The sequence below is a fragment of the Apteryx mantelli genome, chromosome 4 (genome assembly GCF_036417845.1).
Source record: "Apteryx mantelli isolate bAptMan1 chromosome 4, bAptMan1.hap1, whole genome shotgun sequence".
Lineage (NCBI taxonomy): Eukaryota > Metazoa > Chordata > Aves > Apterygiformes > Apterygidae > Apteryx > Apteryx mantelli.
Genome location: NC_089981.1, coordinates 51,658,028 through 51,678,061, shown reverse-complemented (window position 1 = coordinate 51,678,061; position 20,034 = coordinate 51,658,028). Strand labels below are relative to the sequence as shown.

At 44.3% G+C, this 20,034-nt stretch overlaps 1 protein-coding gene across 3 annotated transcripts; it reads left to right on the top strand.

Annotated features, from left to right (window-relative positions):
* Positions 1-8,697: 8,697 nt before the first annotated feature.
* On the top strand, positions 8,698-19,392 carry EXD2 (exonuclease 3'-5' domain containing 2). 3 transcript variants are annotated; one of them, XM_067296554.1, is made up of 9 exons: positions 8,698-8,722; positions 9,013-9,417; positions 10,379-10,635; positions 11,702-11,828; positions 12,685-13,010; positions 15,278-15,384; positions 15,585-15,720; positions 16,409-16,765; positions 17,942-19,392. In XM_067296554.1, exons 2-9 carry the CDS (start codon positions 9,079-9,081, stop codon positions 18,156-18,158), a joined length of 1,866 nt encoding a protein of 621 aa, XP_067152655.1. In that variant the 5' UTR covers positions 8,698-8,722; positions 9,013-9,078; the 3' UTR covers positions 18,159-19,392. The 3 variants fall into 3 exon arrangements, with proteins under 3 accessions (XP_067152655.1, XP_013815032.1, XP_013815031.1); XM_013959578.2 differs by lacking the exon at positions 8,698-8,722 and having other exon boundaries at positions 9,173-9,226; XM_013959577.2 differs by lacking the exon at positions 8,698-8,722 and having other exon boundaries at positions 9,345-9,409.
* Positions 19,393-20,034: the final 642 nt, after the last annotated feature.

Below are 20,034 nucleotides of genomic sequence, written 5' to 3'. Positions count from 1 at the left end.
CCCGGCCTGCCCCCGGCGCGGAGGGGAGCCAGGCCGCCGCGGCTCCCCCGTCCTCCCTTCCCTTTTATTTTTTCAAGAAAGCCGCAGACACAGAGGCACGCGGGCACGCGTGAAGGGGAAGGGACGGGTGCACGGGGCGCCCTGCTGCGCCCCGCGGGGCCGGGCGGGCCGGTGGCTGGAAGGGGGGGAAAACATCCCGAAGGCGTAGTGCTCGCCTGGGGCTATGCCCTCCATACCGCTGAGCAAGTTCTGTGAAATTGCCAGGTATTACATCTCCAGAATTTGTTGATTTTTCGTTAGGGCAGTTTCTACCAGGAGCTCTCAGATTATTATTATTTTTTTAGTTGCTTGCTCTTCCCCGCTCCTACCCGAAAACCGTTGAACACAGCAGGGCTACACCTTTACAGTGAGTAGATCTCAAGATTTAGCCCCAAAAGACCATCTGAAGCCAGGTGTCCTCCTACTCCTAAATAACAACAAACTCCCGAAAGGCAGCCCAGTTAAGCAGACAGAACTCATACATGTCCTCCTTCGCTGTCCTATGGCATCTTAACTTGTGCACTTACGGGAGAAAGTATTTATCTCTGACAGGACAGTGCCCTCCGCGTGTAACACACGATCCCTGGGAGACCCCAGGACAGGAGCATCTCAAATAATCACAGTGACATGCAGGCAGCAAGCCAGCGTCCTGTCTCGCGCGGTGGGTAGTGCTAGGACCTCAGCTCGAAGCTCCTAGGTCTGTATTTCCCTGTGAATTGTCGCTAGTACCGAGGGAAGCTGCAGTTTAAACAAGGCTCAGGAGGCGAGGAATTAGTCTGATGGTCCAGGCCTTTGTTATGTGAGTCCGCACCTGCCGAGGGTTACAAGTCCCAAAACACCCTGTGCAGGCATTTCTTTTTAAACTTCCTGACATAAACTGTGGTGTGGCAGCATTATTGGGTACTGTCAAGCTGTTGCCATACTGCAGTGACGGCTTTTCAGTAGACACTGAAATGATTTCATTATAGAAAGACAGTTAAGTGCTTTGGGATTCTTCTTGGCTAAGGTTTATAGAAAGACCACAAAATCCTATAAATGATCCTTGTTAGTTTGCAACACTATAACCTTATTTTTAATATATAACAAAAAAACCCTCTTCAGTATTAATAAGAATAAAAAAATCTGAAATTGAACATTATTTGTACTTCACCTTTTTATAGAAACTTTTTCATGTGATATCAATATGTGTAAATATCAGAATTTAAAAGTTAATTAAAGGTATAATAGTAATTTGAGAGGACTATCCAGCCACAGTCCATTAACTGAATGTTTTTTATTAGAATGATAATTAACAGTGTTAATATTGAAGAAAAAAACATGAACGCTTAATCTTTCCTGCATCTGAGCTATATAAGAAATTTGTTCTGGTTACAGCTATCCATGGCCAGCCATTGCTATATAACACTTCTATAAAACCTCAGTATAGAAAGGCAAAGCTCCTATCAGTCATGATTTGTGTTTATTACCTTAGCTTCAGACGTTGGTAAATTGCACTGGTACAAGTCATACTTTATAGCTCTTGTGCTTGCATGCCATGAAATTCTGCAACATTACAGTTACATCAGAAACTGTCGCTCATTTTTACAATTCCGAGAATAGATAAGTGACATTACATTTTTCTACCTGTAGACTCCAAACTGACACCATCAGTTTGTATTCCATTCTTTCCTCTGAAAGTTTTCATACAGCTCGCATCACTATATGATCTGAAGGCCTTCCAGAAATACATTATGTAACGTGTCTGTCACTTCTGTCACATGTAGTTCTTTTTCTCCTCTTTCCCAAAGTATTGTTTTGGTTGGATATTTTTGGTTTCAGTATTAAAATAAATAGGTATAAGAACCTTTCATTTGAAATGCAACATAAAATCTCTGGTACTTTTTCTCCATGTTCAGGATCCAGTATCAAGGAAAGTTGTGTACTTATATGGACAAAGAGGTATAAAGAAAATAATTTTCTCAACCCAAAGTGCCAAGATTTTCAAGAAAAAATTACCTGTTTTTTTTAAACAAAAAATCAAATTTGTAAGCAGTCAGAAGGAAGATACCATGCTGTCATAATCTGAAGGAAAAGTAATAGCAGACTGTAGACTGTTCTGCTAAATACAGTGTTCTCTCACTTGACCATGTAATTAAAATATGCTGGTAAGTATTCTTTTTTCTCTCTGATTCCTTTGTTTGAATTAATTTTGAAAATATATAACACATAAGAAAATTATCATGACCTATACTGGTATCATTTCTTTTGAAAATAACATTTTGCTGTGTTAATGCTGAGCATTCTAGACTCATCAGAACACATACGCTGTAGGTCTGACTCATGCTGGAGCAGCATCAATGAAGCATTTTTTTCTACTTTAGCAGAGACTTCCACAACTTGGAGGGGAGCTGAGGTATGAACAGAACTTTGTCAAGCCCACTGAACTTCATCAAGTTAATATTTTGTTGGACATGTTAGCATACAGGGTGCTGTGCTGAGACTGCTTGACTATCACAGCCCAAACTAGATTGAGTCAGGCCAGGCTGGAGACCAGGCAGAGTGATTTTGGGTCTGTTTGTACCCACTGCTCAAGCAACTTAATTTTGTCGGATGTTTATGGTTTCCTCCTACACCTCAAAAGCAGCATGGAATAAAGGGCAAAGATGTTTTGATCGAAAGATCCAACAAGTGGGCAATAGAAGGGAGGAGTCAACATCTGAAAAGAAAATGGAAGATAATGGATAGGGAGGTGACTCTTTAGAGGCTCTTGGAAATGAAGATGAGTGAGTAATGTTTGATGCAATGCACATGAGGGAGCTAGCAGAAAGCTACAGACAGAAGTGATGTGGTCAGAGTAATGATCTAGGTAACAGTCTCGGGCTGTGGTTTAACAGTCAGTAATTCCAGGTTTGTGCACAGCCAGATCTCCCAGCACTACTAAACTGATCTGGATCAGGTATGGCCAGGCTCTCACATTGCTCTCACATTAGCATGTGCCCATGCTACAGAGTTCTTGTGCTGGCTCTGGAAAAACTGACAATACCTGATCAGGCATTAATGTCTGCTGGTCCAAGGTTATCCCATCAGCATTTTTTCTGAACAAATTTGAATTAGCAGAGTGAATTAATATTGCATTAGTGGTTTGCATCTGATGGCTGTGGCATATTTGATCATTAATAGGAGCCCTACAGCCAGCTTTACTGTATTGTCAAATCATGGCATTTACAGCAGTTAATGGTTGTTGTGTTACAAGCTGCATCAATTAATGCTGGAGGGAAAGGTGTTGCAGCAGTCTAGGTATGGAAACAAAAGACCTAAACAAGGTCCTTATTTGTAAGGATGGATAAAAGGGACTTTGTCTTAGAGGTGCTGTATAGAAGAAATCTGTAAGATTTAGACATATCCTGGATGCTAGGATCTATAGAGAGGTCACAGTCAGAGATGTCAGTTGACAAAAACCTTCAGTGGCAGATAGAGTGATGATGTTATCCACAGATATCAACAAAGAAGACAGTAAGAAGGACTTTGAGGGAAGAGAAAGAGCCATGTTCTAGCTCTGTTGAGCTTTAGCTTCCTGCTACTCATCCACAGAAGAGAGAGAAAGGCTATGATTTTAGTTTGGATAGAAGGAGATAGCTCTGGGGAAAGGAGCAAATCTGTGAATCATCTGCAGAGATGTGGTAGTTGTATTTGTATTTCACATGAGGTAACTCAGAGCTAAGATATGCGAGGACAGAAGGAGAAGACTGAGGATACAGCTCTGTGAGAGAGCATGAGGAGAATCTGTCAGAGAACACTTGGAAGGAAGGCTCAAATAGGTAAAAGGAGAAGATTTTAAGTGAAACATGGTTGATTGTGTCTGGTTAAAGACGATAATGTTTAAACACATTCTGAGCTCCGTTGAACCTTTGAATAGCTTTGATATAGGCAAAGTGGAAATGGAGAACAAGTTCAGACAGTGGTAGTAAGGTGCTTATGCAGTGAGTCTAGAGGTGAAATAGAGAGAGGGCAGTCACTGGAGAGGAAAGTGGGGTTGGGTCAAGGCTATCTCTTTTTCTACATGTTTGATTTTTGAGGGGAAATAGTCAAAAGTAAAAGGAAGGTGAGCCAAGAAGATTGTGTCATATTTTAGTCATATCTTTTAATTAATTTTGCTTGTGGAGTTGATCCCCCCTAGTGGAAATTAGATGGCTTCTGGACTTTACTCCTATTACTCATTTCACAGACGAGAGAGGTGGGAAGAAAAAGCAGTGTTCTCTCAGATGTCACCCCTTGGGGATGTTCAGCTAAAGCAGTAGTTTTAACATGCAGCTGAACCAATCTAATGACATGTGACTGCTGAAAGAAGGAGGCTTTATTCTTCCTGGCTATGCATTCCTGTCCCTTTCTTTGTAATGACGCCACTGCTCATTGGACCTGTTTCTCCACCATTTTAATGAGTTCAGTTGGCACACAGAGCAGTCCAACGAGTGCCAAAATCAGCATAGGCTAGTCAGGAGTGCACAGCCGGGAGCAGAGTTTTGGGAGATGGGGGATGTCCCCTTCTCTCAGCAGCCATGAACTGTAAGGCCATTTTACTGTGTTGCCTGGAACTGAACTATTGAGGTAAGATGAGCAGCTCTTCAAGAAATGGAATTGTGAAATTCCTTTCTATTCTTACATATGCAGTGACACAGTTGGTAATTAACGAAGAAATATGTTGATGATGATGAATGTTAATACCACTCATCCTCATGGGATCAGTCTGGCAGTTCACACCTGTAAGAGTTGTTGTTTCAGATTCTTTACAAAACCTGCAAACTCTGGCAGATCACTGCAGTGAGTTACAGCTGATTCATCTTTTGGCTTAGGATGTAGTTTCACTGAGATCTGGCTCTATGGTGAGCCAGTTGAAGGAGTTAAACCAGAAGAAAACTCTCTTATTTTTCTGCTGTGTTAGCCTTCTGCTTGCTTAATTCCTGGAATCAAACTGACACCAATATTTGCAGAAGTGAGGCAAGTAGAAGAATGCATACGGGCAGAGAGGGAAGTGGGATTGCCTTTTCAATAGGAGGTAAATCTTCCATTCATGCTGTTGCAGTGTGAAACTCCACTGTCGTATGTGGCTTTGCAATTGATTTAAATCAATCTTGTTCTGAGTTTTTGATGAAGGAAGTGGTCCTACTGCCTCCCTGATATCAACCCTGTTAAAACAAATCCTACCCAAAATGACTTGTTTGAATACATAGTTATGGACTTGCTAGCACTGACGTGAGGAAGAGAAACCACATTAGGAGTGAAAATGACTTTAAAATGTGATTTTGGCTTTTTTTATCTAGCTTGGGATGGGGCCCGAAATAGAGTATTATTAATGAGCTACTGGGGACTGCATGCAGCTCTCTGCTCATTGTCTGCTAACAGCAATTTAAATCTTGACTGGAGCCTCTTCTCTTTGATATTCCACTATCATTGATTTTCCTTTGAATGCCAAGTCATTTACTGTGGTCTTCTCCCTGTTAAGGGATGAGCTAATGTGATTATAAAAATAAATTTTTCTGTGATCAGCAGAACAAATGAAGCCTGGTTTTCTGTGGACTTGTCCTGATGTGGCACCCCCCCGTGTGGATTCTCTGATGTATATTACACAGTGTGTGCACATGGTTGCCGTTTTATCAACGACAGCATTATTAGAGTCTCTTTCATTGACTTTACTTTGCATTTCACAGAAGTTACCTTTGAAACCTCTATCTCTTTGTAAAAAATTAGATGGAATTGGGCAATGGCTTAAACATGTTTTTTTGGCAAGGAAAGGGGAGAAGAAAGGGGACCCACAGACAAACACTGACAGACGGTGTAATTGCATAAGCCTTCTTTCCGTAGGAAACCAGGCTAAAAATGGACCTTTTTACTGAGATCTCTTTGCAGAGATCTCAGATCAGGCTACAGAGAGAGGAAAAAAAGTCTCTTTTAGCTAGGCAGCCCTGCTGTTTACCATGTAAAGGCTTCCAGTGAACTGCTGCAACAGATTTCTTCTCATAAATAAGACTAAGCCAGCAGTTGGTGTTACTTGGTTACCTTCTCATCTTCCGCAATGACCCCATCAGGCTTCAGGAACTTGTGTTTTTGCCGGAGTGCACTCATGAATCAGTTGCTTTCATTTATTTTTAATTTAACCTTTATACTTGAATAAATGGCTATGTAGGTAGTAAGACAAGCAGTTAGAGACCTGTGGTTTACAGGACAATGTTTATGTCAGTGATACCATGAAAAATAAAGGCTTTAATTTCAGCCAAGGATACGATGCTGGTATGGTTGAGAAGCCAGACTCAGGGTTTCCACTATATCGTATCTTTTGTGTGAGACTTTCACTGTCTAATAAATGCTGGGGTATTTTATTCTTTTTCTTTCTTTTATTTCTTTAAACAAAACTCCTATTACCTTAGAAACTAAAATAAGCAATTTATAAAATAAAGACTGGCCTAATCCTGATCCTGCCAGTTTATTACAAGCGGGTCCAGCTATGATCTAAACTTTTCAGATTTGTTCAGTAATGGATCTCTGACAAGGTTGTCTTACAAATGCCTTGTCTGACCCCCTAACAGGGCAGCTAGCTCCTGCAGTCCAGCCACATAGGCCTCTTGGGTCTCTTTTCAGGCATTTAGGCCTTGATTACATGGTCTCTGAAGTAAGTCTGTAGTGTTGCCAGATGTTCACTTTTTTCCTCAGGCTAATTTACAGCTGGATCAGTTCCCTGATCCTCTGACCCTGTGATGACACAAATGCTCAAGCAAGAAAGTAGGGTGTGAGTAGTCAGTCAGGTTTAATGGGAAATGTGGGACTATCCTGCCTGGTAGCGCTCTAGGTTTATACTAGATTATGGTGACCATGTAAACCAAAGCAATATACGCTTGGGGGCAGAGGAAGGGGAGAAAGGAGAACATGCCCATCTGATTGTGGGAATCCTCTGTTACAGGCGGACTGCTTCAGCTTTTTCTCCTGAGCGTGCACTGCATCATGTGATGAGCTTCAGTGTAGCCCTCTCTCCTGCTCTGTGACCTCCATTTCAACTGATTGGCTGTGTCTGGTGCACTGGATCATAGGGAATGGGAGGAGAGGCCATGGCCCAGTTGGGAGTGTAAGGGAGATACAGCCCTTCCTTGTAGAAGAGAGTGGGCCAGAAGCAAGATGTGTGAGTTGGTACAGTGTGTGAGATGTCACTGCCTGTAACCCCCATGGATAAATATAAACATGGGTAAAGTAGAGCAAGATCCAAGGTCCTTGCAAAAGACTCACTATACAAAAGCTGTTGCTCTCTGTTAAAAGCATTTATATGTTCAAAATGCAGAAGAGAAGTCAAAATCAAACTCTCCTGATACGACCCCACCATCCTGGGCTTAGACCAGGTCACTAGAACAAGCAGCCGTTTAAAGTTTCGTGGTCTGGTCATCTTATTTCTGATAGTCAAATGACCTTTGCTCAGAGAAGCATTCTCCTAGAAACTAACTCTGTTCCTTGTTTCCATGTTTGCTATGAATTGGTCCCTTGCTGCATTCCTGTGTAAAAACAATGTCATTATTCCCCTACTGGTAGAAAAAATACTGGCTCTATAGAGATTTTTCTCCAATGACATCCCTCAGCTGCTTTGTTGCACCCCTTGGACGTCTGCTAAATGCCGAGCTTCTGCTATAAAATAGATGTTCCCATCATCAGTGACGATTACATCACAAGTAGAAAAATTAAAGCAAAAAAATTTTGACACAGATATCCTTAGACTATCGAACTGTAAAAGCAATTTTAAGCAATATTTCCTGTGGTTTCAGCATCTCCAGTAGACAAACGCGACTTTTGGGGGATTCCAACTGCACAAAAATTTGGAAATTAAGATTGGGAATTGCAGAGAAATTTGAAGGAATCAGGTGATCAGATCCCTTTGAGTTCCAGTGAAATTTGGCCTGGAAACTTGTTTATTTTTTGAAATTCCTGGTCCTAAGGACTTGATGATCATCAAGATAACCCTGAACATGGCAGTTGGCCACATCATCACCGTTCGTGTTGGGATGTTGCATTTCTAATCTTCACTTATATTCCCCCCACACTCTCTTCCTGAGCATTGCTGTAATTACTGTTCTGTAAAACAACGGCACGGCTGCGGCCGAGGTGGCGGCGAGGGCGCTGCGGCACTACAGCCCGGAGGCCGCGCCGCCGCCGCCGCCGCCGCCGCCGCCGCCCGGCCGACCCGCGCGCCCCGCCTCAGCCCCCGGCCGGCGGCGCCTGCCGTACAACATGGCGGCGCCCACCGCCGCCTGCGGCGACGGGAGAGAGGAAGCGTCCGCCAGTATAAGCCTCCCGGTGTGCGCGGCGGCTACCCCGCGGGGGGGTTCCTGCTGCCGCACGCAACCGTTCCGCGACGGCGCCGATACCGGGCGGGCAGGTGGGCGCCTGTGGGCCGGGGCCTGGGCCGGGGCCGGGAGAGGGGAGGGTTGGTGCGCGCAACCCGAGCGCGGGCCGGGCCGGGCCGGGGGTGCCCCGCCGCGTAGGCGGGCGAGCCCGCGGCCTCCGCCGGCCGCGCCGCGGCGGGACACGCGGCCCTGCGGGCAGCCCCGGCCGGGCCTGCGGGGCCGGTGGCGGGGAGCGGGCAGGGCGGCGGCGGGGCCGCGGGCTCGCCCCGGCCGAGGGCTCCGAGCTGAGCTGGGGGGCGGCGGCGGTCGCCCGGCGGCGGTGCGCGGTGAGGGGCGCGCCCGGCCGCGCCGCGCCGCGCCGGGGTGGCGGGGCGGGATGCCCCGGCGCCGGCGGCGGGCAGCCGAGAGCCGGCCCGGCCCGGCCGGCCCTGCCCGCCGCTCCCCGCCGGGCCCCCCGCTCCCGGGCCCGGTGTGCGGGCGCGGGGCCCGTCCCGGGTCCTCGGGGCCGCGAGCTGCGGCTGGAACCGAAACGCCGTTCCAGCAGGCTCGTCCAGCGCCGCTGAACACGTTGTATGGAGCTGCGTTCAACACCCGCCTCTCTCCTCCTTCTCTGCAGGCCATGATAAAATCCTGCGGTGCCGTCTTGAGTGGGTGAAGTGAAGGGGGAAGAGGGGGGCCGAAAATGCCCAAGCAAGCGGCAGTGGCCGCCGCGGTGGCGACCCTGCTGGGCGTCGCGGCGGGGGCCCTGGTGTTGTGGAGAGCCGCTCGGCGACGGAGAGGAGCAGCGCGCGGTTGGAGTCAGCGAGGAGAAGCAATTGGAAACTCGGGAGGTGAGGAGCCGACTGAGGCAGAGGATAAGGAGGTGCTTTCCGTCTTCGCATCTCCCACCTTCTCCTGGGTAGAGAGGATCCTTGGTGCCAACATAGTGATAGTTTCGGAGCAGGAGGAGTGGGACTGTGTGGAACCATTGCTGAAGAAAGAGCTGGAGAAGTGGCCAGTGCTTGGAATTGACTGTGAGTGGGTGAGTGATCACGAAACCCCTCTGCTTTGGATCACAAGGCGGAGGGAATAGATTGGGGCTTGTAACTGGAATTCATCTGGGGGGCAGTGATCCCTTTGCTTGAGTGGATACGACAGTGTCACCGAAATCAGTCACCGACTGACTGTTGAAACTGCCTGCTGTCTGTCATGAAACCAGTGAAGTATCTGCCGCTTTTGATCGTTCTCACATTTAAGTCTGCTGACTTTTTAATTCTCTGGTTGTATTCATTTGCTGAACTTCTGGGATAAATCAGATATGCTAAGCATGCGGTGATAGTTGTTGGGCTATATAGCATTGTACATTTTGTATAATATCTCTTTCAAGGTGATTTAATAAAAGTAGTTTGGGTTTAGACTATTTTTAATCTACATCTATATTTAAGAAATATATATTTTTTAGATAATAGCCACACAAGAAGAAAATAATGCTGATATGTAGATAGAAAATAGTGGGCCTACCAGAAAGCAATGTTCATCTTCCCCTTTTACATTTGCCTATGTGAACTTTCAAAACAGGCATTGAGCCATTTATAAAGCTTGCCTTTGTCATTAGTTTGGCTGGAAATTTATTCACCCCACATACATTGTTCAACTGTGGCTTATACTAATGAATTTGCCATAAACAGTTATATAGGGGGTTGCTGTGTGCTGATGTGGATTAAAAAGCATGTCTTCTACCAGCTCAGCTGTGAGGGGGAAGGAAGGGTGAAGAGGGGGAAATTTCTCTAGTAGAAGCATGGTAGGAAGTAGCTATGGGGCAGTAATATTGTGAAACAGACCATAAATTTTCAGTAAAAAGTTTGAGTCATCTAACAGCATTTGACTGTATGGCCTGGTAGGTTTTTCCTGACTTATGTGGGCTCTTTTGTTGCAATTTGTTCCAGCCTTGGTACTGCTAATAATACTGTAACCCAAACTCTGATTTTTTTGTTTTATTTCAGGTATCTATGGAAGGAAAAGCAAATCCTGTGTCCCTCCTACAGATGGCTTCTTCCAGCGGCCTTTGCATTCTTGTTCGGTTGCCCAGGCTTGTTGCCAGTGGACAGCCTGTCCCAAAGACTCTATTGGACATCATGGCAGATAGTACTGTTTTGAAAGTTGGGGTAGGATGCTGGGAAGATGCTTGCAAGTTACTTCAGGATTACGGCTTTCCAGTCAAAGGGAGTGTGGATCTACGGTATTTAGCCATGAGACAGTGGTGAGTTTCTAGTGACAGCGGCAGTGCCTTGTTTGCAATGAAAATATTTAAAAAATAATTTGTGTATGCTGAACAATGCCAGGCAGGTAGGAATGCTCAGGATGGTTAGAGCATGGGCAGTGACAGCAGCAGCTAAAGAACATGTCATGCTTCTACTGCGTGTTCTTAGTGGAAATTAAACCTTCATACATGTTAATTGTGCCTGTAAGTCTCCTCATGTATTGCCCATATGGACTGTTCTGGGTACCATGCTTCAGCCTGTTAGAAGTCCAGTTGCGATGATGTAGCGCAGTCAGAGTGATCACCATGTAATCAGATGTAACTGCTTGAAAGTACTGGATGGCAGTACCACATGAGCAGAACTGCTGGATTACAGGATTTCTTGAAAAATTACAAAAATAAAGCAGCTCTAACTTTCTTTTCTAATAACAATGCTTCCATTAAAATGTTACAATTGCAATACTATTTTTCTCATCCTTCATTCATCTTAAAATAAAATGTTTTACTTGGGAGTATTCTTCACATATAATATATATGTACCTGGGTATGCTGTTAGTGATCTGGAGCACAGAACTTCTGACCTGGTGCACCAAGGACAGATTTCTTGTCCATTGGTGCTTGCTGGGCACTTGAGCAGCCAGGATTCCTATGAGTCATTCCTAAATCTCTCACTCCTCAGAAAGTGTCCCTAGTCCTGGCTCTTTGATTAAGTGGCCTATGAATCCATGGAGCTGATGGTCCATCACTCTATCATAGAACTCTTTATTTAAGAAGCAGATAGTTTAGAGCCGAACACTTCAGCCTTAAGCATTACCAACTCCCACCCTTGCATGCTTTGCATATTGCAGGCATTAGATCATTACTAAATCTAGAAAGGACATTTTCGTAGAGATGAGGGAGAGGGCCTGTAAAGCTGACAGGCAGCTGTATGCTGTTTGAGTGGGAGTTATGCATCATGTGCAGCAGCTCATGGTGTTCTGACGGGAGCAGGTTGTACAAATCTGTCTGAATTTGCATGCATGTTTGGTGTTGTCTTTAATGTGTTTGTTTCACTTTCTTTGTTAAGGAAGGATCTACTTCACGACTGCCTTAGCCTTAAGTCTTTAGCAGAAAAAGTCCTGAACTACCCACTTGACAAGTCTTTTCATGTGCGTTGCAGCAACTGGGAGGCAGAAGAACTGACACAAGACCAGGTGTGTCTTTTGCTTCAACTTAGTATTTCGGGAGGAAGAACAACCTTGTCATTAAAGGAAAGGCATTGTAATAGAGAGATCTGAGGCTTCTCCCAGTTCTGCCTGGTGTGTGTGACCATGTGCTGAAGTTAATTTCAGACTGTGCCTGAGTTTCTCTCTCTTTCCATAAAGATCATTTTTTGTCATCCTCCCTGAATTCTTGAGCTTTGTTTCCCTTTAATCCAGGCGGACAGATAAAATCACTTGAGCTGCTTGTGTGTCCCAAACACCACCTTTTTATTATTTTATTTTCTCCAATCTATATCAGTGCAACAAAAGAGAAAGACCTCTCCCTGCAAACCTTGTTCACAGTCTTTAGACTGTCTTGGTTCCCCTAATTGCTCACTTTTTTAAACAATCATGCTGCAGATGTCTAAAAAATCAGTGACCAGTAGAGGGGCTGACAGGATAAATAATCACACACCGAAGATTAGTAGAAGGTGTGCTAAGAGAGGCCTTTCTTTACAGCTAGGAAGGGCTTGGTGGGGCGGGTGGGTGTTTGAGGCCTGGCTGACCTGAGAAATTTCCAGTGGGTGCCCTTGAGGTTCTGCTGAGCGTTTCAGGCCTGATTTGCCCAGAAAATTTTCCGTGTCTTGCGGTTTCTGGAGGAACCCATGAGTGTTTCAAATCTGGCTGATCTGAAAAAATGTGGGGTTTGTGGTGGCATGAAAGTGGCACTCAACTGCCAGAATTTTTGTGAACATTGAAATGAAATAAATCCAGTTTCTGGTTTTACTCTATCCAGTGTTAAAGACTGATAATGTTTGGGAGTATTTGCTGTGTGCCAATATCACAATGTCTTTACTTTTTTCTCCAGATCCTCTATGCTGCTAAGGATGCCCAGGTCTCAGTGGCTCTGTTCCTCCATTTGCTGGGATTTGCCTGCTTTCCTGATACATCTGAAGGTGAAAACTCTGTTGCTGCTTGGGAAAAAGTACTGCGTAGGTGCCAGGGCTTGGTGGATATCCCATTTAGAGGAAGACGGAGTGGCAGCACAGGAGAGGAGAAGAGTGGAGAGGCAGGCTCCCCGCAGAAAACGAAGAATCGGAAATCTGCTGCGAACAGCCAGCCCTCTGGCAGTCAGCAAGTGAGGGATCCTCGGAGGCAGAAGCGAAAGCCTCTGGGTGTGGGATATTCTGTAAGGTAAGTTTGTGAGCACATTTTACTCCTTGCATTGCAGATGGCAAACTGAACGATCCCTCATGGTCTACTCATTAACAAGGCAGATAATGTGAGCCAGGAAAAGGAAACACAGGACCCAACAGTCATGGGAGTGAGATCCTATTTTGGTTTTCCCATTTCCCTCAAGATAATGCTAACAGTGACAGCAGTGCTCAGATCTGTGCTAGGTCATGAGTAGGTTGAGGGGGTGTCTCCAGCTTTTGCCCTTTCTTTGCACATGGAGACATTAGCTCAAGAGTGGAGGCCCAGCAGGAGACATTTGGCTGTCAGGGTGGCATTTACAGCCCAGAGAGCTGTGCCCTGTCTTCTGCAGGGAAAAGGTGGCAAACTGGGCAGAACTTGTCCTGTGAGCAGGTTTATACCATGCTGCTCCAGATCAGTGTGGTGACAGAGATGTCAAAGTACTGAGTTGACCTGAAAGAGGGGCTTGGGGAGATGATGTGAGGTGCCAGAGGGCACAGGAAATACCAGTCTGCTGTGGCCTCAAAGCATGACACTTCTCTGTTGACCAGGGGTAGAGAGGAGGTGACGGTATTTCTTGGTCTCACCGGGCAGGAGTCAGGATCCCTGACCAGTGGATTTTTTTTGTGGGGCAAATCCTAAATTCTTATGGCATTTTCCTATTGAGACTTAAGTTGTTTTTGTTTTTAAATTAAAACAACTTGGAGAGGTCTCTTTAAGCCTACTGCAGCAGAAGACATGGAGAACTGGTAACTTCGCTTTTATGTTTGGATACAATCTAATATAATTTAATCACATGGATGTAGGAACTCTAATTGGCTGTAATTGTCATTGTTTGGAAAGAAAAATTGGCATTTCAATATTTGTTTTCTCCTTTTCAAGATTATTGGTTTGGCAATGGAGAGGAGACATTTTAATGGAGTCGATAATATTGATTCATTAGCAGTCATTAACGATATTGTGTTGTAGGCAATAAGATCCCTTCATATTTCTTTTTTTACTGGAAGCCAGTGTCATACAAAACAGAAAGACTGTACCTCATGGGAGGAATAAAATCTTGAACAAAATTGCACTTCATGCTAAATTGAGATCTCACTATGTTTATTTATTTATTTTTTTAACCAAGCTTGATTTCATGAGAGATCACTCTAAAGCTAGTTTAGACTCACTGTTTCATACAGTATCTCCAGCGGTCTGAAAATGATTTCAGAAGTCCTTTTCCACTCTTCCTTTCTATAGGCATGTCTAGTTTGAATGTTTGTTTATTTAGGATCAGGAACTACTCAAATTATGATGATGATTGAGCTGAACTGCTGATACTCAGTAGAAGCAGGCCTCTAGTATTCTTCACTGTGTTTCTTTGTTCCTCTGGCCCCATGGATATCGGAAGAAATCCTTTTTGTCAGATTACTTTGCCTATAAGCCAACCTTTTTAGCTGGTAGGACTCTGCTGAGGGAATGCTTATTCGTGTGATCCTGCTGGAGAGAAGAAAGAAAGGAAACTTTTCCGCAGCATTTATCACTGGCCAGTTCCTTCCAGGTGCTCTACCAGCCCAGCCTCCTTCACCATTTGGTTTTGTTTGGCAAAGTAAAGAGATGGGCTTTTTTGGAGAACAGAATCCTTCCTTGAACTGCCACACACCACCAGAGGATACTCGAACAGGATTTTTCCCCACTGACTGAAGTTAGGTGCCTGCATTTCGCAGGAGCTAGGAGTAGAGCTATGTTTCAGCTCTGCTTTGTTGTTTCCGTGCTGTCTGGTGTTTGGGTTCTCAGTGCTCTAAGAGGCTTTTTGTATCATTTCTCTTGGATTAATGAAAACATTGCTGTTCAGACTAAGTTTTAGAAAATGCCTCTTAATAATAAGTTAATATACATGCTTAGGGCAGCTGATTCTTGAAACTACCTTGTCCATACTCATTTAGCTCATCTTCCTTTCTAACTAGTGTTTTTTTTCCTAATGATTTTTTTTTAAATTTCTTTTATCATTGCTGGCTTCTTTTGAAATATAAGATTTAGAGTTGCCAGTTCTATGGGTAGTAGAGTAACAGAGATACCTCACAGCCGAATGTGATGTAGCTTTTTGAATGTTCTGCTTCCCTTAGCAGCAGCCTGTGTATTACATTGCTGAATAACATAAATATTTAGGGGCACTCCTGTGATTCAGAGGAGACTGGGTGAATTGCAGTGTGGAATGCATGTCTGTAGAGAGCCTTGTTTTTTTGGCATGCTGTTTTAGTTGCTGCAGTGTTGTCCCTGTTGCACAGAAAATCTCCGCTGTATGACAACTGTTTCCTGCATGCACCAGATGGACAGCCTCTGTGCACCTGTGATCGCAAGAAGGCTCAGTGGTATCTGGACAAGGGGATTGGAGGTGAGTGTACCGCTCTTCCTGTTGGTATTGAAAGAGCTATTTTGCCATGTTTCTTAGATAGTAGGGCATGGACTTCTGTTATCTTTTCTTTTGGAAATGCTTTTGGGGATTTATCAGGAAATCTCCTTCCTTTTAGCATTCTTATTCTAGTTTTCAAATGCAAGTTTTTGTTGAATATTTATTTCGCTTTATCCTTTCAGAGCTGGTTAGCACAGACCCATTTGTTGTGAAGCTGCAGTTTGAGCCTTCAGGACGTCCTGAGTCTCAAGTTGATTATTATCTGACCGTCAAGGAGAACCTGTGTGTTGTGTGTGGCAAGCGAGAGTCCTACATCCGGTGAGTTGTTTAGTGGGGTAAGAGAAAATGCGTTTTGTAGAACAAGACTGAAGTCTGCATCTCATTCAGCATCCAGAAATTTCGTTAGTGGCCTGAAATGTCATGCTTGTTTATATTTTGGATGGGCTGTCGCTGTTTGAATGCCATGTGATCATATGTATTTGGGTAAGTTTAACACTGAACAGGCCATCATTGCTTCTTCTTAAAGAGGATGGTGGAATCAGTCTGTGGAGAACAAAGTGTATGAAATATGTATGTGTTGCAGTTTGAATTATAGGGAGCAGCAGTATGCAAACATACACTGTTCTGATGGCATCCTCTTCTGAGAATAGCTGTACTATTCTTCGGTACTTATTTCTTACAATTTTAAAAGGCTTGGGTGAGCCTGACATCTGTGAGGACAGAAAGAATGAGATTTTTGTTTTTACTGCTGCTGCTGTTTAGCTGAGAGGTATGTTTCTCATAGCATATTGTTTTATATTTCTACAGTATGAATCACTTATTTTTTAATTGAAAGCAATGGATTTCAAATAAGTAGAGGTTGGAGAACCTTTTGGTGCACTCAGGGCCCTGACCCTGGTGATCTTTGTTTTCCTCAGCTTTTAATATTAGTTGTGTGCCAGGAGGAGGAACTGGGGTGTAGCAGCTCCAGCCAAACATAATGCAATGGCTCATTTGTCTTCTCCAGGAAGAACGTTGTTCCTCACGAATACCGGAGACACTTTCCCATCCAGATGAAGGACCACAACTCCCATGACGTGCTCCTGCTCTGCACATCGTGCCATGCCATCTCCAATTACTACGACAACCATCTCAAGCAGCAGCTAGCTGAGGAGTTCAGTGCCCCCATTGGCTCCGAGGAAGGGGTGCGTCTGCTGGAGGACCCCCTGCGCAGGCAGGTGCGCTCGGGGGCCCGAGCCCTGCTGAACGCAGACAGCCTGCCTGACCCCCGAAGAGCAGAACTTCTGCAAGGCATTAAGGACTTTTTTAACACGGAGGCAGTGACCCCAGAGATGCTCCAGGAAGCAGCTGGTCTGGAAACCAGGTATAACAGCCTATTTGGTAGATGTAATATTTTAGTCATTTATTTTAGGCATGTAAGTTCTACAAAACGGTGTCTACACAAGGATCCTTTGGTAAATATTAATGAAGCAACAAAAACAAATCCAACAACATTTGCAGAGTGAGGATCATACATGCTGACTTTTTCTCTCAAAGCTTTTTAATTAAAATAAAACAAAACCCATTCCTGGTCTCCTTGTGATATCAGTGACCTTCCCTAAACTAATGTTGTTGGGCTAAGAAGTGTCTGAATTTGTGACTACTAGGAGTTGATCTGCACAGTGAAAATGAGCCTCTAAAAAGATAACTTCATCCCTAGTATGAGCCTGTGGAGTCTGAATTTATAGTACTCCAATGCATTTAACTAGAAGCCAAGGAGAGAAACAAAGTAGTTCTTTGTGCTGTGTCCAAAGACTGTAAGCAGATAAGCAGACCATAGATTTCTTACTATGTTTTTGTTTGCTCCTGCCCCATGGTCTGTGAAATGCATTGTTTCCCCTCTTGCCCCTTTTCCCCTTTCTCTTCCAACAATCTCCTTCCCTTCTTGCTCCCCCCCTCACCCTCATCACTGTTCTATACATCTTTTGAAGGGCAGATCAGGGAGGCAGACTGAAAGATGATCATGCGCCAGGTGCACCAGAAGTTTCCTCTCTACCTCTTTCCCAAAGCCTCCCCAAAAGTCTTAACTAATATCAGGTTTTGCTGTTTGCATGAAGACAGTATTTTCTCCTTGTTACGCACACTGCTGTTTGTTGCATGCTAGTGTTGTATCTCAGTACCTATTCAGGCAGGGAGTTCGGTGGCAGGATCAGAGCTCTGGAGAGCCTAAGGTGTTCTTGCCTTGAGAAATTTGCAATCTGTCTCCTGAGAAGCTTGTAATGTGCCTTGAGAGCTTTGTTTAGTATTGCTATAAAAGGATAACACTTTCTCATTTTGAAGAATCCACCTTCCCAGGGCAGCTGTGTTCCAGAAAGCAGCCTGACACTGAAACAAAGCATAAAACTCTCCCTCCCAGGTCCCCTCCTGGTTAGCTCCCTGTGCTGCTGTAATTAAGCAAGTCCTGCTGCTGAAAGTACCTTCAGCATCTTGCTGTTCCTTCCAGATACGTCTGGGGTCTGACCGTGGGCTTGTGTACTAAACTCTGCTTGTGTTCTGGCAGGATTTGCAATGAGAGCTATATGCCACATGGGCTGAAGGTGGTGCAGTGTTTTGCTAAAGGAGGCCTGCGCTCCCTGATGCAGTTGGAAAGATGCTGGCGGCAGCATTTCTTGGACAGCATGCAGCCCAAGTACCTCCCAGAGCAGTGGTCAGTGGACCATAACCACGGGAAGCTGATTCGGAAGTATGGGGAGGATCTTCAGATTGAGCTGTCATGAGACTGACTTCCTGGAGAGACTCTAGATGGTATCTAACGGACACATGTAACTGAAGGCGGAAGGACTATTTTTATTTCTGTTTTTCCACTAACATCTGGGCCTGCGTTTGTGCAGTGGCTCCACCAGGTTTGGCATTTATAGAGTTAAATCCTTTGAATTGAATTTTATAAACTGGTTTGGAATTTTTAATCCTAGACTGGATGTGTGACTTGCTACAACTTTTTTCTGTGTGAATGGGCTGATAGGAGCCTGTGTGTTCAGGCAGAGACACCTCTGTCACTGATTATTTCAGTGCAAGAGTGTAATACTAAGGGGACTTTTCTTCTCAAAGTCACTGTGGAGAGTTGCTTTCTACTCTCCCAGGATGTCAGATGCCTCCAGACCATCTCTTTTTAACAGATAGTACGATATGTGAACCTTTCCAGGTTTTCCAAGGATCCCTTGGCTGTACCAGGAGGGCCTCTTGAGTCTCCTGGTTAAGTCTCCTTTCTTTGTTTTTGGTACAGTTGCATTCATATGAGTTCTTGGGAAAGAATTCCTGCCAGAGAGAGATTTCTTGTTTGGAAGTGGCGAAGAAACCGCATCTCTTTTCTTTTTTTGCGGATTCTGAGCAGTATCAGCATTGTGGATAGGCTGCTGAGTTTTCCTGATAGTGGCTGCCTGATGAGAAGTGACATTATTTGACTCTGGCAGTGTAGAAGCACCCATGTCACATCTCTGACTTTTTAAAACTGGTTCCAGCATCACACTGTTTCTAAAAATATTACTTCCCAATTCTGCCTGTTTATGATGAATAGTTTGTGGCAGGTATCTTTTCACATCAGAGTGAAATGGGGTCAGATGTCTTAAAAGGGATGAGAGGAAATAAAATTTTACTTGAAAACCAGCATCTTTTAAGAGGACAGAGCACATGTGACAGGAAGCTGCAACTCCAGTGTTCTGTTCCTGAGTCTGACTTGTTCTTTGGTGAGCAGGTCATACTCTCTCCATGTCTGTTTCCCTGTCTCTAAAGCGGAACTAATAATACTTACCTACCTCACAAGGGTGTTGTGAGGACTAATTAATTCATGTTTTTGTAAAATGCTTTGAAAATGTAAGCCAGTATGTGCTAATTATTACTGTTGTTTTCTAAATGTGCTCCTGCCTGACTTCTCTTAAATATTTATGATTTTTGCCTGGTGCTAGACTTCAGTTAAATATAACTTTTTAAAAATAAATAGCCTTTTCTGTGAAACTAATTTTGATGACATTAATTGTATTAGATGACTCTGTTTCCCCTGAATGATGAAGCTATGCTTGAGTTGTAAAGATCTTTTTAAAAAAGTTTCAGTAGTCTTTATCCTTCTGTCCTACTAGCATATACAGTGCAGTTGATGCATATTTCATAATAACATTTGGCCAGAATCCTGGCCTTCCCATGATCATGGCTCAAACTCTCCACTGTCTGATAATTCAAGAAATTGCACAGGCCGGGGGCTGAAAACTTGTTTGTAGCAGAGCCTCTCTGAGGTAAGTAGAAGCTGCGGAGATACAGTACATTAATGCCATCCCAGAGGGAGGTGCTGCAGTAGCAGCCAGCATACAAGAATCAATGATTCATCATAAATACAACTTATTGCAGAGCTGCAAATGAGACCATTTGCATTGTAAGGCCAATTTTATGCCATCTCTGTACTAATGATAGGTCTTAACAAAAACTGATCTAGTCAAATGTGTTCTGTCTCTATGCTCACTCACACAGCTGGTTGTATTCTCAGCAAGAACCTCCTATCTACAGCAGCAGCTTGGATACAAGTATTTCTCTCCAAAGCCTTTTGAGGATATGTTCAGATAGTGCTATCTCCTGTCTCTGCCATCAGATCAAGGTGGTAAGAGC

Excerpts from the sequence above, each read along its gene's own strand:
- EXD2 (XM_067296554.1), top strand. The coding sequence starts at position 9,079 with ATGCCCAAGCAAGCGGCAGTGGCCGCCGCGGTGGCGACCCTGCTGGGC. Across the intron at positions 15,385-15,584 it reads TCTGGACAAGGGGATTGGAG|AGCTGGTTAGCACAGACCCA; the intron begins GTGAGTGTACCG and ends TTATCCTTTCAG. Across the intron at positions 16,766-17,941 it reads GCAGCTGGTCTGGAAACCAG|GATTTGCAATGAGAGCTATA; the intron begins GTATAACAGCCT and ends GTGTTCTGGCAG.